The sequence below is a fragment of the Chiloscyllium plagiosum genome, unplaced genomic scaffold (genome assembly GCF_004010195.1).
Source record: "Chiloscyllium plagiosum isolate BGI_BamShark_2017 unplaced genomic scaffold, ASM401019v2 scaf_7015, whole genome shotgun sequence".
In the NCBI taxonomy this organism is placed as follows: Eukaryota; Metazoa; Chordata; class Chondrichthyes; order Orectolobiformes; family Hemiscylliidae; genus Chiloscyllium; species Chiloscyllium plagiosum.
The window spans coordinates 16568-40499 of record NW_025214743.1 but is presented as its reverse complement, the minus strand read 5'-3'; the positions used below and the strand labels follow the sequence as shown (position 1 = coordinate 40499).

At 41.9% G+C, this 23932-nt stretch overlaps 1 protein-coding gene across 1 annotated transcript; it reads right to left on the bottom strand.

The window, feature by feature from the left end:
• Positions 1-1407: 1407 nt before the first annotated feature.
• Positions 1408-18524, bottom strand: gypc (glycophorin C (Gerbich blood group)). The gene is made up of 2 exons (XM_043686572.1): positions 18456-18524; positions 1408-4277 (listed from the first exon to the last, which is right to left on the bottom strand). The coding sequence occupies exons 1-2, from the start codon at positions 18475-18477 to the stop codon at positions 4081-4083; spliced, it is 219 nt and encodes a 72-aa protein (XP_043542507.1). The 5' UTR covers positions 18478-18524; the 3' UTR covers positions 1408-4080.
• Positions 18525-23932: the final 5408 nt, after the last annotated feature.

The window sequence follows — 23932 nt, the reverse complement described above, 5'->3', positions numbered from 1 at the left end:
GGTGCCAGTGTAGCTGCGGAAGATGGACTGTTCCACATATCCTATGAAGAGGCAGGCATAGCTGGGGCCCATGCGGGTGCCTATGGCTACTCCTTTCGTTTGGAGGAAGTGGGAGGATTGGAAAGAGAAGTTGTTCAGGGTGAGGACCAGTTCAGTCAGTCAAAGGAGGGTGTCAGTAGAAGGGTACTGGTTGGGACAGCAGGAAAGGAAGAAGCGGAGGACTTCAAGTCCTTTGTGATGGGGGATGGAGGTGTACAGGGACTGGATGTCCATGGTGAAGATAAGGCGTTGGGGACCAGGGAAGCGAAAATCATGGAGGAGGTGGAGGGCGTAGGTGGTGTCCCGAACGTAGGTGGTGAGTTCTTGGATTAAGGTGGACAGGACCGTGTCGAGGTACGCAGAGATGAGTTCGGTGGGGCAGGAGCAGGCTGAGACAATGGGTCGGCCGGGGCAGTCAGGTTTGTGGATTTTGGGCAGGAGATACAAACGGGCGGTGCGGGGTAGTGGGACTATGAGGTTGGTGGCGGTGGATGGGAGCTAAGCCCCATGTTTCAAGAGAAAAACATGTATCTGATGGAATAACTGGCTATTAAGTAATATTCAGTAACCCCAATTGCTGCTTCAGCAAGATTGAGCCTAGGTCTGCCGATCCTTCTCCAATAGATAACAGTATGTTGGCCAAATACTAGCCAGGAGGATTGATGACAGTAAATTCAATAAGATATCCAAGATCATATGTGAGATCATCAGCGGGTGACAGGATTCAGGAATTTGCCAATTAAGAGCGACTGAACTAATAGTCCTGAGCCAGAGTTCAATTGAATCATAGCTGGTGCTATTTCAATTCAGTTCATCAAACCAATTTGGAAGGGAGAAATGGCCTTAGTCACAATCAAAAACAATCATGGATATGAATCTAATTCATATCCTTCTTCTAAAATAGAAGGAAATCTGCTGTCTTTGCCCTAAGTAACGTGTGTGGGTGGCAGTTAGATCAAGTTGGCTGTGATGCAGAGTGACACCACAGCATGGCCGCGGTCCATCTTTGCAACCACACTCCTTGTCTTAGATATGGTGACCCTCCAACTGGTCTCACTGTCACATAAAACTAGCTCTACAGTCATCTGGGACTATGGCAAGTTTATCTTTTAACCTATATGTACCTCGAACTGTAGACATGTGGTTAATTTGTGAAATCGTCCAAACCATTATGGTGTATGCAAGAGAGCACACTGCCTTCTCTTGGTCAAGTAGGGATTAGCTATAAACACTAGCCCTTGCCAGCAAAACCAACAGTTTGTGAATGAATAACAAATATTGGCTGTAAAACCCATGGGAATGTCATGTAAGCTGCTACATAAATGAAGATTCATTTTCTACTCAACTATCAATGAGAAGAAACACAAATGGAGCCAAACGCCAGTTTATTAATAACTGTGATTAAAAATCAGAAATTCAGATTTATGACAGGTTTATTGTCTCATATAAAATGGTACTAGTTTGAAATAAACTTTACATTTATTGCATTATATGATTACTGTTGAGGATATATACTTAAGGAATGGGCTCTAGGCTCACTACTAGTGGTTGAGAAACAGAAGTCATATCTTTAATATTAACGTGTGCACACATCCTCTACTGCACAGGCTCACAGTTGTCCAGCTGTCATCTAGCAGCAGCTGGATTTCTTTTTAATAAGTGAGAAGAGGAAACAAAACAGCTGACCTTATTCCTGATGGGAAGCTTTTGTTGGTAAACAATAATCACTTCACACAAAAAAAAACTAAATTTCAAAATTCACAGCCAGGTATTTAGTTTTGGCTTTGCAACTTGTTTATACAGAGGGGTGCATCAGAGTCGGAGATTTCAATGCTTTGGCTTTCAAAAGATCTCTCTCAGGAAAGTGAGAGAGACAGGAAGTGAAGAATTAGATTAGATGTCTATTTTTCACACAAGGATTGCTATGTATCAAGGAACATTGCAAGGATCAGTCATGGGCAATGGGTTTGAAGAGTTCTGATCCTCCTGTACTGTTCTGGAAATCGCCAAAAATTGAAACTTAATCTCCCAGACATTGAGGTAAGCAACACAGTAGAAAAATCAGGAAGAAAGTCATTGTCCTTAAGCACTTTCATCTACCAAGGAGACAAGAGAAAGAGCTGTTTGATTTGGCAGGGTGGTTTGGGGGTGGAGGGGGAAGGGAGGAGAGTGCATTGTGATTACTCCTCTAGGAAGATAATCTAGCATATCAACCCAGAGGTGGAAATATAATTACATATAAAATCGTTTAAAAAATCTAACATCCTTCATTTTTTCACAACGCAATAAGAAAGGGCACAAGGACTCACAGTAAAATGTTAAAAATTGTAATAGAAATCCAAGCCTTAAAAACACTTATGCAGTATTTTTTTTTAAAAAACTGAAAAATAAGACTTCACTTATCTAATGTTGAGGCACTTGCACACTAACGCATTATTTCAGGAATAAAGGAACAATTCAGTGCACATCTAACACACACCCAGGAACATAAAGTCATTCTATTATATATCAAGTCTACATGTAACACACAAAAAAAAGTAAAAACACATCACTTATAGACTCACTTACTTCATTGTGAATCATTGCCAGACTTCAGTAGTGATTTTATTTTAGTATTTTCTCATTTCCGGAAATAAAGGACCTGTTGTCAAAAGTTTTTGTCTTGCACTTTATCAGGACAGAATTGCAAGAATACAAAAATCTCAAAGGACATCTCAAAGCAATATGAATTGTTGTTTGATTTGAGATTTGGCGTTCTTGCACCTGTGAGGACAGAATCACAAGACAATGACAGCAGGTTTCTTTTTCTAAAGCAATACACAAGCTCTACATTACCAAACAACGATTCTGTCATTATAATAAGTTTTAAGAGCACACGAGAGGTCAGAGGGTAGTCCATTCCTCCTTTCTCCTTTAAAAAGGAGAAAGTGAGGACTGCAGGTGCTGGAGATTAGAGTCGAGAGTGCGATGCTGGAAAGACACAGGAGGTCAGGCAGCATCTGAGGTGCAGACGAATCAACAGTTTTGGCATCAGGAATAATTCCTAATGAAGGGCTTATGCCCGAAATGTCGATTCTCCCATTCCTCAGATGCTACCTGACCTGATGTGTCTTTCCAGCACCACACTCTCGACTCTCCTGAAATGTCAGTTTTCTCCAAATGAATCTTTACCCATAAGTCTGTCTGGGTTAAATGGCTGTTCTTCACACAATGAGTTAGTGAGCAATGAAAGCTTTATTTTCTAAAATATCATCTGTAGGACATCTCAGAAATACTTAAAACTTTGTATCTTCACAATATATTGATATAAGTGCACTTAACGTGGGGTTTAAAAGTATATTTATCAGAGGAAGTTGATATTACCCCTCCTTTGTTGTGTAAATGGACCAAAGGAGGGTCATCTAGTGACTGTTCTTGGTGCTTATAATTCTCTCAGCCTGGATTCTGTAAAGAAACCTTGGTCCTTTGATCAGGTCTGCATCATTAAGTATCACAGCTGACAGTACATGCTTCCCTTGAACCAGAGGTCTATTTTTGGTAAATATGCATGGTCATACAATTTTTTGGGATACAACTGGTCCAAGTGCAGAAAGCAAATTAAAAGCATTAATTAATAATGACATTTTAAAAAGGTTATGTATTGCAGCCGCATTGTATGTGGCTCTTGATACAAAACTGGAGGTGCAAAAAAAGGGTAATTTGTTAGTGGCTTTATACATAGATATTTTGGCTTGTTTCCACAGCGCAGGTTGTTAAATGTAATGGTTTACACGAGCACAATATTCGTATGCTGGCACTTTAACAGTACTTTAGAAATACAATATAGGAAAATAATAGCGATGTTTAAAGTTGTTTTTTCTGAGAATGTGCTGCCTTACTAGTAAATAAAACAGCAACTTGTGACTTTCTCCCAGAATGGTGGTGAGGAGTTAAAAATTAATTTGTCCGCTTGTTATTTTTTGCCTCACTGGGATTGATCTGAACAAAGAGTCCTGGTTGTAGTGTTAACGATTGCCCGATATCGAACAGGGACACCAGTCATCAGATGAAGTACTCTTTTTTGCTTTCGTCCACTGCATCTTGGAAGTTGGGGTCATTTTTCAAAGCAGCATCTGCATTCTCTGCAAATTCTGTTCCTTTGGCTTCGTTGGTGTGATATGTGCCTTTGTGCCTGTAGAGGTATCGGATCAAAACCACAAGGAGGCAGATAACCACAAATATCACCGCAGCTATGACACCTGTTGGCAAAGTGGAAAGTTTGTTTAAGGGACAAGAAAACTGGAACACAAGAACATTATTCACCAGGTCAGAACTGAAGAGCTATAAAATCATACAAACAATTTGGACAGTGCTGCAATAACAAAACAATAAATTAAAGAAAGGGAAAAAAATTACACAGTTATGATGATCTGTAAAGGTACTGCCTGAAAAAGGTCGTGGAAGCAGATTCATACAGTATAGAAGAAGCCCTTTGGCCCATTGAGTCTGTACCTGCATAAATCCCACTTTCCCAAGACCAAAAAGACATAGGATCAAAAATCAGGCCATTCAGCCCATCGGTCTGCTCCACCGTTCAATCATGGGTAATAAGTTTCTCAACCCCATTTTCCCCATAACTCTTGATTCCCTTGATACTCAAGAACCTATCTATCTCAGTCTTAAATACACTCAACGACCTGGCCGCCACAGCCTTCTGTGGCAGTGAATTCCATAAATTCACCACTGTCTGGCTGAAGACATCTCTCCTTAGCTCCGTTCTAAAAGATCTTCTTTTTAATCTAAGGTTATGCCCTCTGGTCCTAGTCTCACCTACCAATGGAAACATCTTCCCAACATCTCCTCTGTCTAGGCCATTCAGTATTTTGTATGTTTCTTAGATCATCCCCTCATCCTTCTAAACTCAATAGAATATAGACCCAGAGTCCTCAAACATTCCGTATAAGTTAAGCTTTTCATTCCTGGGACCATTCTCATGAACCTCCTCTGAACACGCTCCAGAGCCAGTATATCCTTTCTGAGATGTGGGGCCCAAAACTGTACACAATATTCCAAATGCAGCCTGACGAGAGCCTTATAGAGCCTCAGAAGTCCACGCCTGCATTTATATTCAAGTCCTCTCAAATTAAATGCCATCATTGTATTTGCCTTTCTAACTACTGACTCAACCTGCAGGTTTACCTTGAGAATGAATTCTGGACGAGTACTCCCAAATCTCTTTGCACTTCAGACATCTTCCCATTTAGAACATAACCCGTGCCTCTATACGTCCTACCAAAGTGCATAACCTCTCACTTTCCTAGGCTGTAGTCCATCTGCCACTTCTTTACCCATTCTCCTAACCTGTCCAAATCCTTCTGCAGCCTACCCACCTCCTCAATGCTACCAGTACCTTCATCTAGCTTTGTATCATCTTAGGCAGAATGCCCTCAGTTCCTTCATCTAGATCATTAATGTATAGACTGAAAAGTTGTGATGCCAACACTGAGCCTTGCAGAACACCACTTGTCATAGAAATATACAGCACAGGAACAGATGCTTCAGGCCAACTCATCCACGCTGACCAGATATCCTAACCTCATCTAGTCTTATTTGCCAGCACTTGACCCATATCCCTTTAAACCCCTTCCTATTCATATACCCATCCAGATGCCTTTTAAATGTTGTAATTGCACCAGTCTCCACCACTTCCACATCAGCTCATTCTGTACATGCACCACTCTGCGTGAAAAAGTTGCTCCCTTAGGTCCCTTTCAAATTTTACCCCCCTCACCCTAAACTATGCCCTCTAGTTCTGGACTCCATCACCCCAGAGAAAAGACCTTCTCTATTTATCTTACCCATGCCAGTCATGGAGGAACTGAGAGTAAAGGATTGCATTTTTACAGGAGGGGAAAATGGGAGGAGGTGTAGCCCAAATAACTGTGGGAGTCAGTGGGTTTGAAATAGATGTCCATGTAGAGTTGGTTACCGGAGGTGGAGATGGAGAAACCAGGAAGGGGAGGGAGGGGTCAGAGATGGCCCAGGTGAATTTAAAAGTCAGAACGGAAGGTGTTAGTTGATGAATTGTTCCACCTCCTTGCCTTCCAGACACCCACCACCCTTTGGGTACAAATTAATTTCCTCAAATTCCCCCTCTAAGCCCCCACTTTTCACTTTAAAATTCTGCCCCTCTTGTTATTGAGTCTTCAACTAAGGGGAATAAATGCTTTCTATTCGTCCTGTTCACGTCAGTTATAATTTCAAGAGTCTGTTTTGGTATCCACCTTCACAGATCCACATTGTCACACACACACCACACTCCAAACCTCATCTGAGTGGTTGTAGAGATGGACAGATGACAGAGCTCATGGATAGGTGGTGCTGGTTTCTTTACAAACAAAAGGTGAACATTCAAAAGAGATTTGAAGGAAGTACTTAAAAGCATGAGAGGTCTGGACAGCGAAGACAAAGTGAAATTCATGAAGTTGTCCTCTGGTCATTGACCCTTCTGCCACTGATTCGAGATGACTGGTAAAAGAACAAAAGATGATCCTGACTTCGAAAGGGAACTGCACATTGACCATGGCAGAGACTAAAACTATCAGGCAGGATTGCCTCCTGTGGACATCCGCATCCTGTCATCTGGCTCAAATAGGACTCAGAAACTCAAATAGGACTCATGGGTGGCACGGTGGCACAGTGGTTAGCACTGCTGCCTCTCAGCGCCAGAGACCCGGGTTCAATTCCCACCTCAGGCGACTGACTGTGTGGAGTTTGCACGTTCTGCGTGGGTTTCCTCCGGTTTCCTCCCACACAATCGAAAAATGTGCAGGTCAGGTGAATTGGCCATGCTAAATTGCCCGTAGTGAAAACCTGTAGCACATGGGAAACAAATCACTCCCTGCAGTTTTCTCTACAATCGCCTGTCAAGAGCAAGGAGGAAAAAGTGAGGACTGCGGATGCTGGAGATCAGAGTCGAAGAGTGTGGTGCTGGAAAAGTACAGCTGGTCAGACAGCATCCGTGGAGCAGGGGAATCAACGTTTCGAGCATTAGCGCTTCAACAGGAATGAGGCTTCTTGATGAAGGGCTTATGCTTGAAATGTCGACTCTCCTGCTTCTTGGATGCTGCTTGACCAGCTGAGCTTTTCCAGCACCACACTCTTCGACTGTCAATAGCAAGGAAACAGGCTCAGCCCAATTAAGGGCAGTGGCTGGGCTGTCAGCTGGAGGACCAATCACGGATATTGCAGCCTGAAAGCATCAGCATAAAACTGGAGGAGCATTCTTGAACATTCAAAACTCAAATTAAAGACAGCCTTCACAGCTGGAATATGTGAATCCTGTTGCAGGACAGCCATAGCTATTGCTGCCCCAAGCACGGAGTGTGTCCAGCTCTGCCCAGTTCAAAAGCTGATAGTTTGGTCTGAAGGCTAGCTGAGAAAATTCCAACTGCCTCTGACAATTAGCTTAAGTGGCCAAGGACAAACACAGATCGAGGATGGGCATGAGGCCTTCTCAAAAGCTGCAATGCACTCCCAGGGAAATAGTCTGGGGGGGTTGGGGGCAGCACAATGGATACAGGAAATTGATATGTTGGCCATCAGTAGGGGTTTTAGTGCCACCATAACCATTCCCAGCCTAGGGAGGGCCCTGCTGACTTTGATCCTTCTAATGTTCGGCTAAAGGCAAACTAGAACTCACTCGTTTTAATAGCAGAGATGAAGTGCCAAACGAAAATAAAGAACAGTTTTACAAAAAAAAAATCATCTTTATTGTCTCAATTAAGCAGGCGTCATGGGAATAAAGCCCTAAATAAATTTGGCATTTCAACCGCATATTCAATACAAAAGCAATGCCATTCTCTCATCTGCAAGATCCACCAAAGGAGAGTGTTTGTAGGCTTGTAAATAACAGTGAGTAAGATGGTGCAGGATTAAAATCTTGGCTCTCTCCTTTCGCAAGTGTCAACATTTAACTCGACTGAAAGGGTGGAAAGAAATGAAAAGTCCTTCAAGGTCTGACAAAAACAACATTGTGGCGCTTATCCCACTCACAGCATCAAGGACCTAGGTTCGATTTCAACCTTGGGTGACTGTGTGGAGTTTGCATATTCTCCCCGTGTCTGCGTGGGTTTCCTCCGGGTGCTCCGGTTTCCTCCCACAATCCAAAGATGTGCAGGTTAGATGAATGGGCCATGCTAAATTGCCCATTGTGTCCAGGGATGTGTGGGTTAGGTGCATTAGTCAGGGGTAAATGTAGAGTAGTAGGGTAGGGAATGGGCCTGTGTGGATTGCTCTTCGGAGGGTCAATGTGGGCTTGTTGGGCCAAAGAGCCTGTTTCCACACTGTTGGGATTCTATGATATATCTCAGATTTGATAAACCTTCTTTTGGGAAAAGCACAAGAGCTGGCTCCAATTCCATAGCAAATGAAAACTGAAGACAAATCCAATTACCTGGCAGTGACCATAAACCAGTAATTCAATTCCAGACTCTCACTGGTGCAACGTGCATGGCTTTGCTTGATTGTGACAGCATGTAATGTTCTCTGAATCATTTGATTAAATTACTGCCTTGGAAAATAATCACCAGACATAGATCTTCCAAGTCAATTTGTCTCAACCCACTGAAATCGCTCTCCACTTATAAATTCCAATGAGAGAAATGGGTGATTATTACTTTGTTGGTATTTGGATTGAATGATGTTAAACTCAACTTTCCCATTGAAATAATCTCAATTTCCAGCGTCCTTTGTCCTTGAAGCACATCCTGAAAAAACTTCAGCCAAGCAGCATCCTCTAGCCCACTCCACCAAACAGTTTAAATGCTCTGTGTGCCAGAATGGGATCTTACATTCCTCACCAACTTTGAATCAATAAAACTGAACTCACTTGATATGAAAACTTGCATAAAACTTGTCACAAATGGTTCATCCAGAGGCTAGCCAAAAAAGTTCCAATTGGCCTCTGACAATTAGCTTAAAGTGGCCATTGACAAACAAAGATCGAAGATGGGCATCTGGCCTTCTGAATCCCTGCAATTTACCCCCAGAGAAATAATCTGTGCAGGACAGTCAACAAACCAGAGATGGGAGGACTTATGACATAGGAGTTAAAGTCAGTTTAACCACTACCAAAGAGGAAGGATTCTAAAACACTCTGCTAACATGGGACTCCTTTTTGTCCCCACTCATAACATGCAGCTCAGAGCCAGAAGTGAACATTTATCTGCAATGTGCGAGGCAGTGAGCTTTAAAACATTTTGTTTTCATCTTTTGCGCAAAGACCGGCAACCAATCTTTTAAATAAATTAAATGTCATTGCTAAGAGGTTTACCCTCTGGTGTGTAAGGCAGTTGGGGGAGGGAGGAGATTTGCATGTTTATTTAAACCACAAAGACATTAATTCTAGACAAACAGTTGTGCAGTCTAACACTACCTGAATGAATTGAAAGTTTCCATTTTGCCTTCTGTGAAGGAGTCAACCATAGGGAGGACAGATTCAATTCAGGGCCTGCAATCAGCAAATTACATTCACTGACAACAGTTAGCTCAAGTCATGCGAGGTAAATTCAGAGTTTTCCACTTTCTGAGCTTTTACAGCACAGGAGTTGGCCACTTGGCCCATCCTGAATGTGCTAGCTCTTTTTAAACAAGTTTGATACTTCACAAAATCTCTCATTTGAAAAAAATCATATTGAAAACAAGCTTTTCTCTCGCAAGGGCATTCCTTGTCCCAACAATCAACTGAACAAGAAATTCCCTAACTTTATTGTAATCCACAATGCACAGAAAAAGTGAAAGTAGATTAAATCAGGACTTCTTAAGAATAGAATCATATAAATCCTTCTGAAGATAGAAAGAAATTACAAGGTTATGTTGAAAGTGCGATGGTGGGGAGGAGGGTTGCAGCACCAATTACATAGCACAGGGGTTTACTGAAGAGTGAAATCAGGAGGGAGAAAAGGGGTCATGAGTTAGCCTTGGCTGAGAAGATTAGGATGAATCCAAAGAGGTTCTTCAAGTATATTCAAAGAAAAAAGAATAGCTGGAGAGAGAATAGGGCCCCTCAAGGACCCAATTGGACATGTATGTGTAGAACCACAGGAGATGGGGGAGGTCATCAATGAATATTTCTCCCTGGTGTTTACCGTGGAGAAAGACATGAAGTTAGTGGTCATATCTTGGAGACAGTTCATATCAAAGTAGAGGTGATGTTGGACATATTAGAATGTACGAAGGTGGATAAATCTGCTGGCCCTGACCAAATATATCCAAGAGGCTAGAGAAGAAATTGCAGGGGCCTAGCTGATACTTTCGCATCATTGTTAGCGAAGGGTAAGTTCCTGGAACCAAAAGAGAAAATGCTGTAAAATCTCAGCAGATCTGGCAGCATGTGTAAGGAGAGAAAAGAACTGATGTTTCGAGTCTAACTGACCCTTTGTCAAAGCCCATGGAAAGTTCCTGGAAGACTGGAGGATAATGAATGTTATGCCATTATTCAAGAAGAGTTGCAAAGAAAAACCTGGGAACTGTAGACCAGTAAGCCTCTGTGGTAGGTGAGTTATTGAGAAGATTCTGATGGACAAGATATACATGCATTTGGAAAGACAGGATTTGATTGGACGTAGTCAGCATGGGCTTTGTGCATGGGAGATCATGTCTCACAAATTTGTTAGAGTTCTTTGATGAAGTGACCAGGAAGGTTGATAAGGGTAGGGCGGTAGACATGGTCTATATGGATTTCAGTAAGGCGTTTGATAAGGTTCCACATGGTAGGCTACTCTGGAAGGTTAGGTTACATGGAATCCAGAGCAAGTTGGCAAATTAGATACACAATTTGTTTGATGGTAGGAAGCAGAGGGTAACAGTGAAAGGATGCTTGTTGGACTGGAGGCCTGTGACTAGTGGAGTGCCTCAGGGGTTGGTGCTGGGCTCATTACTGTTTATTATCTGTATCAATGATTTGGATGAGAATGTACAAGGCATGATTAGTAAGTTTGCAGGTGACACGAAAATAGTTGGTATTGTGGACACAGAAAGGTTGTCAGAAATTGCAGCAGGATCTTGATCAGCTGGGGAAGTGGGCTGAGAAATGGCAAATGGAGTTTAATAGAAATAAGTGAGAGATTTTGCATTTTGGAAAGTCAAATCAAGGTAGGAATTTCATGGTGAATGGTAGAGCCTTAAGGAGTGCAGTGGAATAAAAGGGACTTTGAGAGTTCAGGTGCACGGTTCTCTGAAAGTGGAGTCACAGGTAGACAGGGAAGTGAAGAAAGCATTTGACACACCAGCCTTCATCAGTCAGAGCATTGAGTATTGAAGTTGGGAAGTTGGTGAGGCCACACAGAGTACAGTGTTCAGTTTTTGTCACCTTGCTATAGGAAGGATGTTATTAAACTAGAAAGCGCGCAGAAGAAATTTACAAGGATGTTGCCAGGACTCAAGGGACTGAGTTATTGGGAGAGGTTAGACAAGCTGGGACATTTTTCTTTCAAGTGTAGGAGACTGATGAGGTTATCTTATGGAAGTGTATAGGATCATGAAAGGCATGGTGTTATGACACTGGGTAAACTCCTCTGCTAATTTAAATCCAACACAGAGAAGCTTACCTCATGCAGTAATCTGTTAAATTTTGGAGAGGCAAAGAACTATTCCAGAGGTCATTAAAGTAAAAATTAACAATTTTATTCTTTAAGTCCAAAAGAGAACATTAAACAACTATTTACAACTCCTTTCTCAAACTTATCTTTTACCTCCTACTCTACAATACCTGTCTGATAAAACCCCCGAATTAGATTTACAAAAAAAAAATTCAACTTTCAAAACTAGCGAGCTGTCAAATCCTCTTCTTGTATCTTCCCTGCAGATTTTCCTCGGTCGTCTTTTCTTCAGTATTCTGCTCCACACATCTTCCATATTAACAGGTACCTTTCAGACAGCTATTCATCCAGCAATCTATACTTGTTGGCGCTTGGCAGTTCTTCCCCTAACTGTTCAAAATGTCTGGTTTTATACCCCAAATCAATGGATCATTTCATTGGTTTTGATGTCATCAAAAATATTATATTTCAAATTCAATTGGAGTTTGGTATCTTGGGGCAAAATTTAAACCGATTGGCTGAATTTGAATTTGTTTTTGATCCATTGCAACACAATTCCAGCTACTTGTTTCGACCAAGTGTTACATTTTTACTTTGTTCAGGACACTCTGTGCTTTCAATCAGTCCTTGACAGCTTTTCAACTCTCTTAAAGGCACAGTACACACCTCCACCTTCATAACAATGGGAAGGGTGAATGCACTAAATCTTTTTCCCAGGGTTGGGGAGTCGAGGACTAGAGGGCATCAGTTTAATGTTAAATGGGAAAGAATAAAAGGGAACCTCAGGGGCAACATTATTTACACAGATGGTGGTAAGCATATGAAATGAACTGCCAGCAGAAGTAGTTGGCGTTGGTCCAATAACAGTGTTTAAAAAGCTTTTGGACAAATACATGGATAGGAAAGGTTTAGAAGGATATGGGCCAAGTGCAGGGAAATGGGGTTAGCGTGGATGGACATTTTGGTCAGCATGGACCAGTTTGGGCCAAAGGGCCTGTCTACAATCTGTAGGACTCTATGACCCTTTCAAAAGAATTGGCACAGTCATGACAAACTGATTGGCCTTCCAACTGTACTATATAATTTTGTAAATATCTTCCTTTATTCTTTGAATGATTTTGAATTCATGCCTACCCATTACTGATTTCAGGGAAATAGTTTCTCTCCTGTCAACCTCATCAAAACAAAAAGAAAAAATTCAAATTGACATAACACAATTTGACTCAATTGGTCAATGCTCCAGAAGATCCTCATATAACCTCCCTTTCTATCCAACCATCAACTAATCTACCACAACTGCTGCCTTTATTAGCTGATCTCCAGCTTCCTCAAAGATTCATTTATGCCATTCACCATCACTACTCCACGTTCTTATCCCTTTCTGGGTAAGGATGTTCCTTCTGAATTCCTGACTGGTTCTATTTGTAAGAATCTATTCATGATTGCTACTTTTTGATGATATTTCCACAAATGGAAATAACATAAATAATGCTACCGAATAAAAATTAAGTCTTCCCATTAAGTCATCCTTCAGCTTCCCTAATGCTAGAGACAAGTCCCAGTCTGCCCAGCCCTTTCTTGATAATTACATTGCTTCTTTTAAATGTATGCATTTTCTCTACATCCTTTATCATGACATGGAGATGAGAACTCTGCATCGATCTCCAATGTGTTCGAGGTGAGGTTCAGTACAGATTCAATTCAATCATGTTACCTCTAGGTTTTGCCTGTTGAAACCAATGAAAAGGTTCACATTCTATTCTGCGATCTCAAACAATACAGCCCTGGCTTCATTCTCTCAGAAGGGCGTCTAAAACTGGATAAACACTCTGCTCACTATCCAATGTACGTGGTATGGGGGTGGACACTTGGTGAGGGAACAAGATCAGATTTACAGCCAGCCCCTCAACTGACAAAACCCATATCGGTAACAAAACATTTGTCTGCAAGAGGCACAGCCCAAAGAATTAATTAATTATCTCTTGTTGTTGAGGAGGCAAAAAGCAGACAGGAAACGAGAAACCAAGTTTAGGGAATATGACAGCCAGAGACAAACATCAAAACTGTTCCAGATGTTTCTTCGCTCATTTTGTGGGGTGCTCCCATACAAAACACCATCAAACACTCACTCAATTAGAATGAAACAGTACATTTTTGTTTCTTTCCTTCCAAGAATACTTGGCGACCTTGTGAAAATATGACTGCACTAATCTCCTCCCTGCAGACTCCCCACATTTATTTAATCCAGATGTCACCAGGCTGCAGTCGGATTGTTGAGTTCTTTCAGGTACAAAGAGACATGGGGCTTAACTTTAACCCTGAGTTGATGGGTCAGGAAGCCTACATGATCAGGTAGAATGTCAAATTTACTTTGCATAGATAAAAGTGTGCGTGTGGTGATTGAGATTGAGAGCAAGAGAGAAAGAAAGACAAGCGCAGCACTATACGTGTCAGAACCCATTATAACAGTTCTTCGAATCAAAACAGAAAATGTTGTACTTTCAGGCTCAGCTGGTGAGTTGTTATCTGTGGAGAAACACCAACAGAGTTAAAGTTTCAAGCCTGTGACCTTCTGATAAAAAAGGTCATTGACCGAGAATGGCAACTCTACATGTCACTCCACAGACGCTGCCAGACCTGGCACATTTCCAGCCTCTCCTGCTTTTAGTTCAGCTCCTTCAATATTTTACATCCAGTTTCCTCCGGGTGTTTGCGTTGCTGGTGACAATCAGGGTCATCTGTCTGACCACCGTTCCACCCACTGGTGGGACACCTGACAGTGACCTCACATCTTGTCACCAAATCTGGGGAGGAAGTCCCACCTCGGAGAACTTTCAAACAAACAATCAAATGGCCAATCCCCCTCTCGCTCTAATTGTGGAGCCAAGCCTTCGGGTAGATGGTCTTGGAGGCTCTGCCTAGGGCAGATAGGCCAAGCGGCCCTTCGATGGACTCAGGAGACCCTTTTTTGATAAGAACCCCTCCCCTTAACTGGCCACTAGCTGCTCCAGCAAACTATACCAGGGTACAAACATGCTGCAGGTTTCTCCCACCACAACCCAATAGTGACAGGGCAAAGCCTCGAGTGGCCAATCTATCCCAAGACGCCATAAAAGCCAATCCAGAGTGACAAATAGAAAGGAGAGCACAAGAGCAAGGTATAGATTCTAAGACAGGTGCACAGAGGTGTAGAAGCTCAGAAAGAAAACAGGCCCTTAGGCCCATTACATCTGTGCCAGTCAAAACCAACTAAACAATACTAATTCCATTTTCCAGCACAAGGCAATGCCTTGACAACATCACTGCATATCAACATATTAAAACATTGAAGGTTTCTGCCAATCCCAACTGACAGGTAAGTTACAGATTCCCACCACTGTCCGGATGAAAACATTTCCCCACATCCTGTCTGCACCACCTGTTGCTTACCTTAAATCTACATCCCCAGGTCATTGATCTCCCCATCAAGGGGAGAAGTCTCTTCCTGTCTAAGTCCCTCAACTTTATAGAGTCAGAAACATCTCTCCTCTCAACGTCCTCTGCTTCAAGGAAAACAGCCCCAGTCTGTCTGATCTTTCTTACGATCTTAGATTTATATTGGAAGATCTTCACGATTAAAAAAAATTATTATGCTATGAAATGACAGGCCTGAGCAACTATATAGAACAAAGGTTATAGATGGTCTAACAAAAGCCTTCTCTCACCGATTTCTCTCACAGACAATGTTGTAGCAAACGGCTCATACCTGAAAGGGTTTATTCATCACAAGATAAGTTCTACCTGTCAGGATATAAGGGACTGCTCATTAGAGGTGCTAACCAGGTTTAAATGGAGCTTTAATGACCATCCAGTTGTTCTTGTGCTAAGCTAGTGCTAAAGGAGTAATGCATGCTTATTCAAGTTCAGCCTGATACCTCACAAGATATAACTTCAGTATTCAGTATCTATTTCCATTACAACTTCGCAATTAAACTTTATGGTTGATTGAGATTAAACTTCTCTTCGACTGAAGACAGTGTATGGACATTCTTCCCCCAGTTTCAGTAACTTAGACTTCCATCAATAAGGATCATTAGTACCTGTACCCAGGGCATCTCAGGATGGTTTCAAAAGAACTTGACCACACAAACTGGTGTACCACCCAAAAGCAACAGAGCAAGGACGACGATAACAATGGTGAGGCAGACATCTGGAGTGAAAATTTCCAATGGTTAAAAGGAACCTGAAAATTCTCTAGCAATTCAGTTTATGGCACTTGTTATAGTTAACAAAAACAAAGAAATATTACACAGCACAGGTCAAAATCAGTTTAAGTCAGCATTGGATTCATCGCCAATCCATTAGCACTATTTTGCTTCCAGCTGCATTCTGTTTACCTGCTGTCCAAAAAAACAAGCAAACTGGAGGCTATGAACTAACTATTGGGCTTCACACCAATTATCCAGCTGGTGGATAACCCAAGGCAGTAATTCAATCTTCAGTGTCTGTTTTTATGAAGGCAGAGTTACATCATAGAATTCCTACTTTGTAACTCACTGCCAGCTGTCCTACTTGACATCCAGTAACTCCCCTTCTACGGTCAGAGGTATCAACACCCTTGTCTTTTGATCATTTCCAATCTTCAGTCAGATCAGAATTCTGCTCAACATGGAAATAATGTTGTTGCCCATTCATGTTTTGTTTTTAAAATCTCACAGCTAAGAGGAGCAATAGAATGATTTGTGTTTTCATTTGTTTATGCAATTACTGCCATCACTTCTTCCCTCATGACATTAGTTCATGCTGGGATTACACTCCTCTTAATTGGCAGCTCTCTGGTATAAAAATCCTCTCAGATATGTAGTTAAACAATGGGCAAGGTATTTTTCATAACATTATTTGTAGACTGTGGACACAAACTTAGAGGAAAGTGATCAAGGAATTAGTTTCCTAGATCAGAAATGGATGAACTTAAGAGGGTCAGTGAGGAGACTTCCAGGTGTGTCTTGCCTCAATTGGTTTTCATGACCAATTGGGGGAAGGATTGGGGGTAAGGGGTGTCTATTATATCAGCATTGGGAAAACCATTGTGAACCAGCTCAAACACAAATAGCTGGGAGAAACTCAGCAGGACTGAGCATCTGTGGAGAAACCGCAGAGTCAAAATTTCAGGCCCATTAACCCTTCAAATGTTCACTCTGCTTGGTCTCCACAGATCCTGCCAGAACTTCAGTTTCTCCAGTAATTTTGATTTTTGTTTCAGATTTCCAGTATCTGCAGATCTTTAGTTTTTGTTTATGAACCAGCTGATCGCTTTCTTTCAACACTGCGATTGGTAAACATGAGGCACTGCACATCATGCACAATAAATCTGAAGCGACCTTCCTAATTGGCCTCAAGAAACATCCTACTGCAACTAGGCAAAATGCCCTGTTAATCTAATTACACAGTTACAACATAATAATTGACGCTTTCCTTAATAATCTTTATTTCCTTTTGGACCAATTTCCTCCCCAGCTACCTCTGCCTCATGCCTCACCCTCCATTCATCAAAGACCAGCACAAACATTTCCTAGCTGGATACTAAGAACAGGATCCCATTCCCTTCCTTGCCCCAGTGTCATGCGGTGATTAGACAGTCTTTACAACACTGAGATTCACTATTCTAGCATCACCATTATTCAGAGCTCAAGATCAGAATGGGCACAGCATTGATTCACTAAACAATGTATCCCATTACTTTACAAAATTCCTACCCTGCTGTCCCAAATCGACTCATTTTAAACTACATTGGGATATTTCTGCCACCTTACCTAAAAGGTACATTTCACATGCTAGCTAGAAACAGGTGCTGATCATTTGCAGGTAGCATCATGTCAACTTCATCACCAAACTGTAGTGCCAGTGAGGCTCACCAGATAGCAATCACTAAGTAGGGACACTGGTTATTTTCTCTCCCTAATCCAGCCAACTCCATCTTAGTTTGAGATGAATCTGTAGGTACTGTGAATCAGAACCAAAACCTTCCTGGTTTTGGTGGAGGTGGAGGTGGAGGTTTGCATTCAGGGCAGCACAGTGGCTCAGTGGTTAGCACTGCTACCTCACAGATCCAGGGACCTGAGTTCAATTCCAGCCTCAGGCAACTGCGTGCGTGGAGTTTGCACATTCTCCCCATGTCTACATGGGTTTCCTCTGGGTGCTCAGTTTTCCTCCCACAGTCCAAAGATGTGCAGGTTAGGTGAACTGGCAATGCTAAATTGCCCATAGTGTTCAGGGATGTGTAGGTTGGGTGTAATAGTTAGGGGTAAATATCATTAATAGGGGAGGGGAATGAGTCTAGGTGGGTTACCCTTCGGAGGGTTGATGTGGACTTGTTGTGCCAAAGGGTTTGTTTCCACATCGTAGGGATTCTAGATTCTAGGTATTCCAGACTCATTGGGATCTTTTAATGAAAATGTAATTTTCATTTAGATGGAAGGATCTCATTAGGGCTTTATTTGTGTTTTCCTCGTTAATACACTGCTCTTACTGTGATGGTGGCATGGGGTTATGCCCTTAGAGTCCAATCCAGGAAGGCGGAGATCCAGGTTCAGCCCAGGTTCTGGATTGTAACTGGTAAGATTTCCCTTTGATTCCTGCTGTAAACTAATAAATAAATCTCAGTTTCCACTTTCTCTCCACTAGTCCAGTAACGAGTGCAAGACACCCATCACAGTTTGCTCAGAATCCATCACATACCATGGGGACGAGAGTGACACATTATGTTGGGATCATTCCTGTTATTATGGATTGAACATGATTCAGTTGCTTTTAAAATGAACTAACTTAAACATTGAAATTTGAAGATGAGCATCTTACCTCCAACGAGCGCAGAATCCATTCCACCATTACTGACAGGTGTATGTCCTGCTTTAGAAGGCTCTGCAATAAAACACATCAGAGAATCAATCAATCAATCTATCAATCAGTCTGTTTAAGTATCTTTGCTGGAGCACATGGCCAGTCTAGAGAAACCAAGGATAACCTTTAAGATCTCATAAAACCCTTGTCCTCAAGAAAGCATGTCTAGATAAAGAAATTTGCATCAGCTCGACCCTTTTGGGCACTTTACAACCTGAACATTATCAGTTCAGGTCCAATTCCAGGAATGGAAAATGTAATCTAGATTCTAGACCAATTCCAAGAGACAGCCTCGTAATTGATAGTGATAGCATGATGTGATTTTGAACTAAATTTAGATTTACCAGATGAGAGAGGTCAGAGTATTACAGAAAAGGTATCTGGTCAACACTCTCTCCTGAATCAATAGTATCAGAAGGAAATGGTCTGGTCATTCATCTGTTTTGCTATTTTTATAGATCAACCACATGTTCAAGAATAAAACTTCAGGGCGATTCCAGCATCCACACTATATTATTTCTGTTTCCTTCCATTGTACCAAATGTTGAGTGACAATCTTCACAAACTAGGCTGGGTGGGTGAAGAAGCAGCCTTAAAAAATGATAAAATATTCCAAAATTAGCAGAGAAGGAACTTAGGAACTTGGTTAAAACTGTATTTCGTTTTGAAGTTGGGATATTTTATCTCCTGTGTGTGGTGCTTCTTTGATCCTCCCCAGATCTCTTCCAACTTACAAATCCATTGAGTTCGACAAATAGACAAAACAAGGTCCAACTCCATTCCTGCTGGACTCTGATTTAAAGGGTTAAGTAGGCAGTATCAGTGACATGGTCATGTGATGAAGGATTCTGCTGAGAGATGGTTCTATGTGAAGCCTCATGCTCAGGCTTTTCCACGATATAATTAAAAGACAATGTTCAATAAATGTTTATCAATAGCTTAGACTCCTGTAATCTCTATCAATGCTAATTAAGACCCACAATATTGTTAACAATGATTTTACAGAGGTCCTTAGGCAATAAGTTACTCAAAAAGAACCCATATTGAAGCTAACATAACATAGCACAAGTCATTTGCATGTAGCAGAAAACAAATAGGGGATAGTTGTAACAACCAACATCAGAATACAACAGTATAAATTTTCATACGGGAGCAAAGTTTGCATGTGCTATTCATAATAAATTTGACTTCCATCTCCAGCAGTCAATATGATTTCTGCAGAGGTCTGTTTATTATACACTCAGAGGGACAAGTTAGGGATATGGAGTATTATGTAATCAGATATTGAATATTAATAAAATCTATTGTTTACAGGACACACACAAAGACCAAACCTGGACAGACCAGGGTGAATGTGGGAAGGACGTTCGCTATGCCCAGAAGCAGGGGTCATAGTTTAAGGATACAGAGGCGACCTCTTAGGACGGAGACGAGGAGAAATTTCTTCATCCAGAGTAGTGAGTCTGTGAAATTCTCTGCCGTGGCAAGCAGTTGAGGCCAAACCATTGGAGTTTTTTCAACAAAGACATAAATATAGTTCTTAGGGCTAAAGAGAAGAAGGGTATGAGAAGAAAGCAGGAAGATGGCACTGAGTTAGATGGTCAACGTTAATCACATTGAATGGTGGAACAGGCTTGAAGGGTTGAATGTCCCCACTTATCTCTCCACCCTGGAGGCTCCCTGCCTCCATTCCTGATGAAGGGCTTTTGCCAGAAACGTCAATTTTCCTGATCCTCGGATGCTGCCTGACCTGCTGTGCTTTTCCAGCACCACTCTAACCTAAACACTTGAAGGGTTGAATGGTCTACTCCTGCTTCTATTGTCAATGTTTCTACAAACAAAGCAGCATTGATGCACCCAGATTTGTTAACCTTCCAGAGGTCCACATTTGCATCTGGGGTTTGGGGGTGGGGGAGGATGACAATGCTGGTCACAGCTGTCTCACGGTGTTGTCTGACTAAACAAAACAGTGTTGCAATGTCCCTCACACCAAAATCAGCATCTCTGGGTACGTAATGGCCCAGTAGCAGGACAGCCTCGCCAGAGTCGGTGGCAGCAGTGATCTTGTAACAAGTCTTCAGCAGTAGGTGGCAACAGGGGAAAGAGGAAATGAAGGTGAGGGAGGGCACGAGACCGAGAAAACCATTTCTGGAGGAATGGGCATCTTTGGCAGAAAGGGAACGCATGGAGAAAAGGAGACAGAGGCAAAGGATTTCCTGTATCAGCTCCGTTCTACTTAAATAGCCAACTTTTCCAGTTTAATCTTCATTCCCCTGGCCCTAGGCCTTTAGAAACATGAAGGCAAATTAAGGAATTCTTGCTCCATGATTTTTAGGTCATCCAATCCATCTGTTGCAGTACATAGTCAATGACCAGGCGTGGCTGTTTCAAAAGGCTAAGCCCACACCAGGAGAGCTGCCCAGTTTCTCTCCTTTGTTTACAATCCATAGTGTTTGCCAGACCATTCCATGGGGCATTTGAGTCATTTATTGTGAGTCCAGAGTCTCATGTAGAACAGACTAGGCAAGTTTGGCAGATTTCCTTCTTAGAAAGGCCTTGTATTTTTCCAAAAATCAATGATGGTTACAGCGGACTTTTAATTGCACATTTTGTTGAATTCAAATTTTGCCATCTGCATGGGCGTAATTTGAACTCATGTCCCCAGAGTGGGAGTGCAAGTCCCGTGACATTATCACTACGCCACTGCCTTTCCTAAACTAGAAACTTTAACCAGTCCAGAAGATCTCCAATACATTTCAATTCCTAATCTTTGTCGAGTTTGCTGAACTGAACCTTAGTCACATACAAACTGATACTCCAGGGCCCAACAGGAACAAAGGATTGACCAGGGTTTCTACTTAATTTAGTTACTAGTTCTACATCTATCACTTAAGGGTAGGACCAGACCCTATCACATTTGAAGGGAATTCTGATATTTTATAGCTTACTGCAGCATTGAAGGAGTGCTGTGCTGCCTGTGGGATCAGCCTTGGGCTAATTTGATCATTTTCAATTAGACATTAGAAAGAAAAATCACTGAAGAGCAGAAGGTTTCTTCTGGTGCTCTTGATTTCTTGACTAACATTAAAGTACATTCTCAGATTATGAAAGGGTGCCTGTGATTGTCATTCTATCCACCACCTTAAACATTCACTCCTTCATCACCTATGTACTGTGGTGGCAGCTTGTACAGCTAACAAGTTTCTGCACTGTGTTTTGAGGACTCCTTTGAAAGCCTTGTAGTTGTACCTTGCCTTTAACAGAGTATATCTTTAATGGTTTAAGTGTAGTTGGTTGCTGTAATATCTGCTTCATAGCAGACATTTTCTGCTTTGAGAAAACAAGCCCACTGATTTAATTAATTCCTGATGAGCGATTAAATATTGGACCATTAAACATGATAGAAAGCATGTTGAAAATCTGTGATCGCTAAAACCTAAATTGCCAAAGGCAACAGGCAACACTGATTCCTGCGCATGCAAGATGTACAACCACCTTGGTTTGGAAGTACATTGCCATTCTTTTACAGTCATCAAGTCAAAAATAAATCTAATTCCCTCCCGAAAAGTGGGTGTACATACCACCATATACATTGCTGTGTAAAAACGGAAACTGGCACTGATCGCCTTAACAGTTGTGCAGAATAGGCAAAAAAATGTTGGATGGGGTTGGGGGCGGGGTGCGGTGTTGGGGGGCAGTGTTGGATGGGGTGGGGGCTTGCACGCTGTGTGCTGCTGCAGTCTCCTGAATAGGGAGCAGACTTTAAAAACTCCAAGCCCCAGAGGAAAGACATGTAATTGATTAACCGAATAAATCGATTATCCGAATGAAATAGTGCCCACCCATCACGTTCGGATAATCGAGGTTCCCCTGTTGTTGTAGTTTTAAAAGGTAATTGGTAGAGTACCACATGTTAGGCTACACAATAAGAGCTCAGGATGTTGGACGTAATTTATTAGCATGGGCCTAGCAAGGATTGACCAACACAAAAACAGAATTTGCTGGAGAAATTCAGTCTGGTAGCATCTGTAGGAAGAAAGTAGAGTTAATGGATCGAGTCTGGCGAGCCTTCATCAGTTTCAGATCTCAGCATCGGTAGCTCTTTGTTTTGGTTCAGAGGATTGGCCTAGTTGGTTATAAGGTGAGGAGGGAACATTTTAGGATGGTAACCTTTAATTAATGGAGTGCCAGTGGGATCAGTGCTGCAGCCACAATTATTTACTGTATGTTAGTGACTAGGAAGAGGAAACTGAATGTACAATAGTTACGTTTATTGTCAGAAAGTAGAAATAGGCCATTTGACCCTTTGAGCCTGCTCTGCCATACAACATGATAACGGCTGAACATTAACTCAGTCCCAGTTCTCTCTGCATACTCATTGATCCCTTTGGCTCTAAAAAGAATTATATTTATCACCTTCTTGAAAATATTCAATGTTCTGTCATCAACCACTTTCTATGGCAGAGTATTGCACAGGCTCACCACTCTCTGGGTGAAAAAATTCTTGTTAGCTTAGTTCTAAAGAACCTAACCCATGTCCCTAAACTGTGATTCCTTGTTCAGAGCTCCCTAGTCATAGGGTCTGTTTCTATACTGTACATCTGTGACTCTTTGGTCCACCCGTCCATGCTGACCAGATATGCTAATTTAATCTAGCCCCATTTGCTAGCACTTGGCCCATATCCCTCCAAACCTTTCCTATTCATGTACCTATCCAGATGCCTTTTAAAATGTTGTAATTGTACCAGCCTTCACCGCTTCCTCTGGCAGCTCATTTCATACATGTACTACCCCCTGCATGAACAAGTTGCCCCTTAGGTCTCTTATGTCTTTCCCCACTCACCCTTAACCTATGCCTTCTAGTTCTAGACTCACCCACCTCATTTATTTTGTCTAGTCTTGTTTGAGTTTTATACATTTCAATGAGATTCCCAGTCATTTTTAAAAATTCCACTGAATGGTCCGAATGAATCTTCTCTCACTGCTGTTAAGAAAGGTGACACAGAAATAGATGGGAAACAAGTGTTGGAGATGAAACAGGCTCTATGGAGGAATTAGGAGAAAGTGAGGATTGCAGATGCTGGAGAGTTAGAGTCGGAAAGTGTGGCGCTAGCAAAGCACAGCAGGTCAGGTAGTGTCCGAAAAGAAGGAGACTCACTGTTCAGGCGTAAGCCCCCTTCATCTATAGAGGAATTAGACAGATTAATTATGTGGACGGAAAAAAGGAATAAAATTTGGGAAAACGTGAGGTTGTGTGCTTTGGTGGGATGTTGCTTAGGATGGAAGATTTAAGCTTGAAGCAAGGTTGAATAGGTTTGGGCTGTTTGCATTAGAGCAGAGAAGACTGAGAGGTGATCTGATTGAAGTGCACAGAGTCTTCTCTGGGTTGCGCTTCAGCGGGCGGTGTGGACTTGTTGGGCCGAAGGGCCTGTTTC

Bases quoted from the DNA above. Each gene is read 5' to 3' on its own strand.
- gypc (XM_043686572.1), bottom strand. From the start codon at position 18,477: ATGGATTCTGCGCTCGTTGGAG. The intron at 4,278-18,455 runs GTAAGATGCTCA...CTTTGCCAACAG, and splicing joins GGATTCTGCGCTCGTTGGAG to GTGTCATAGCTGCGGTGATA.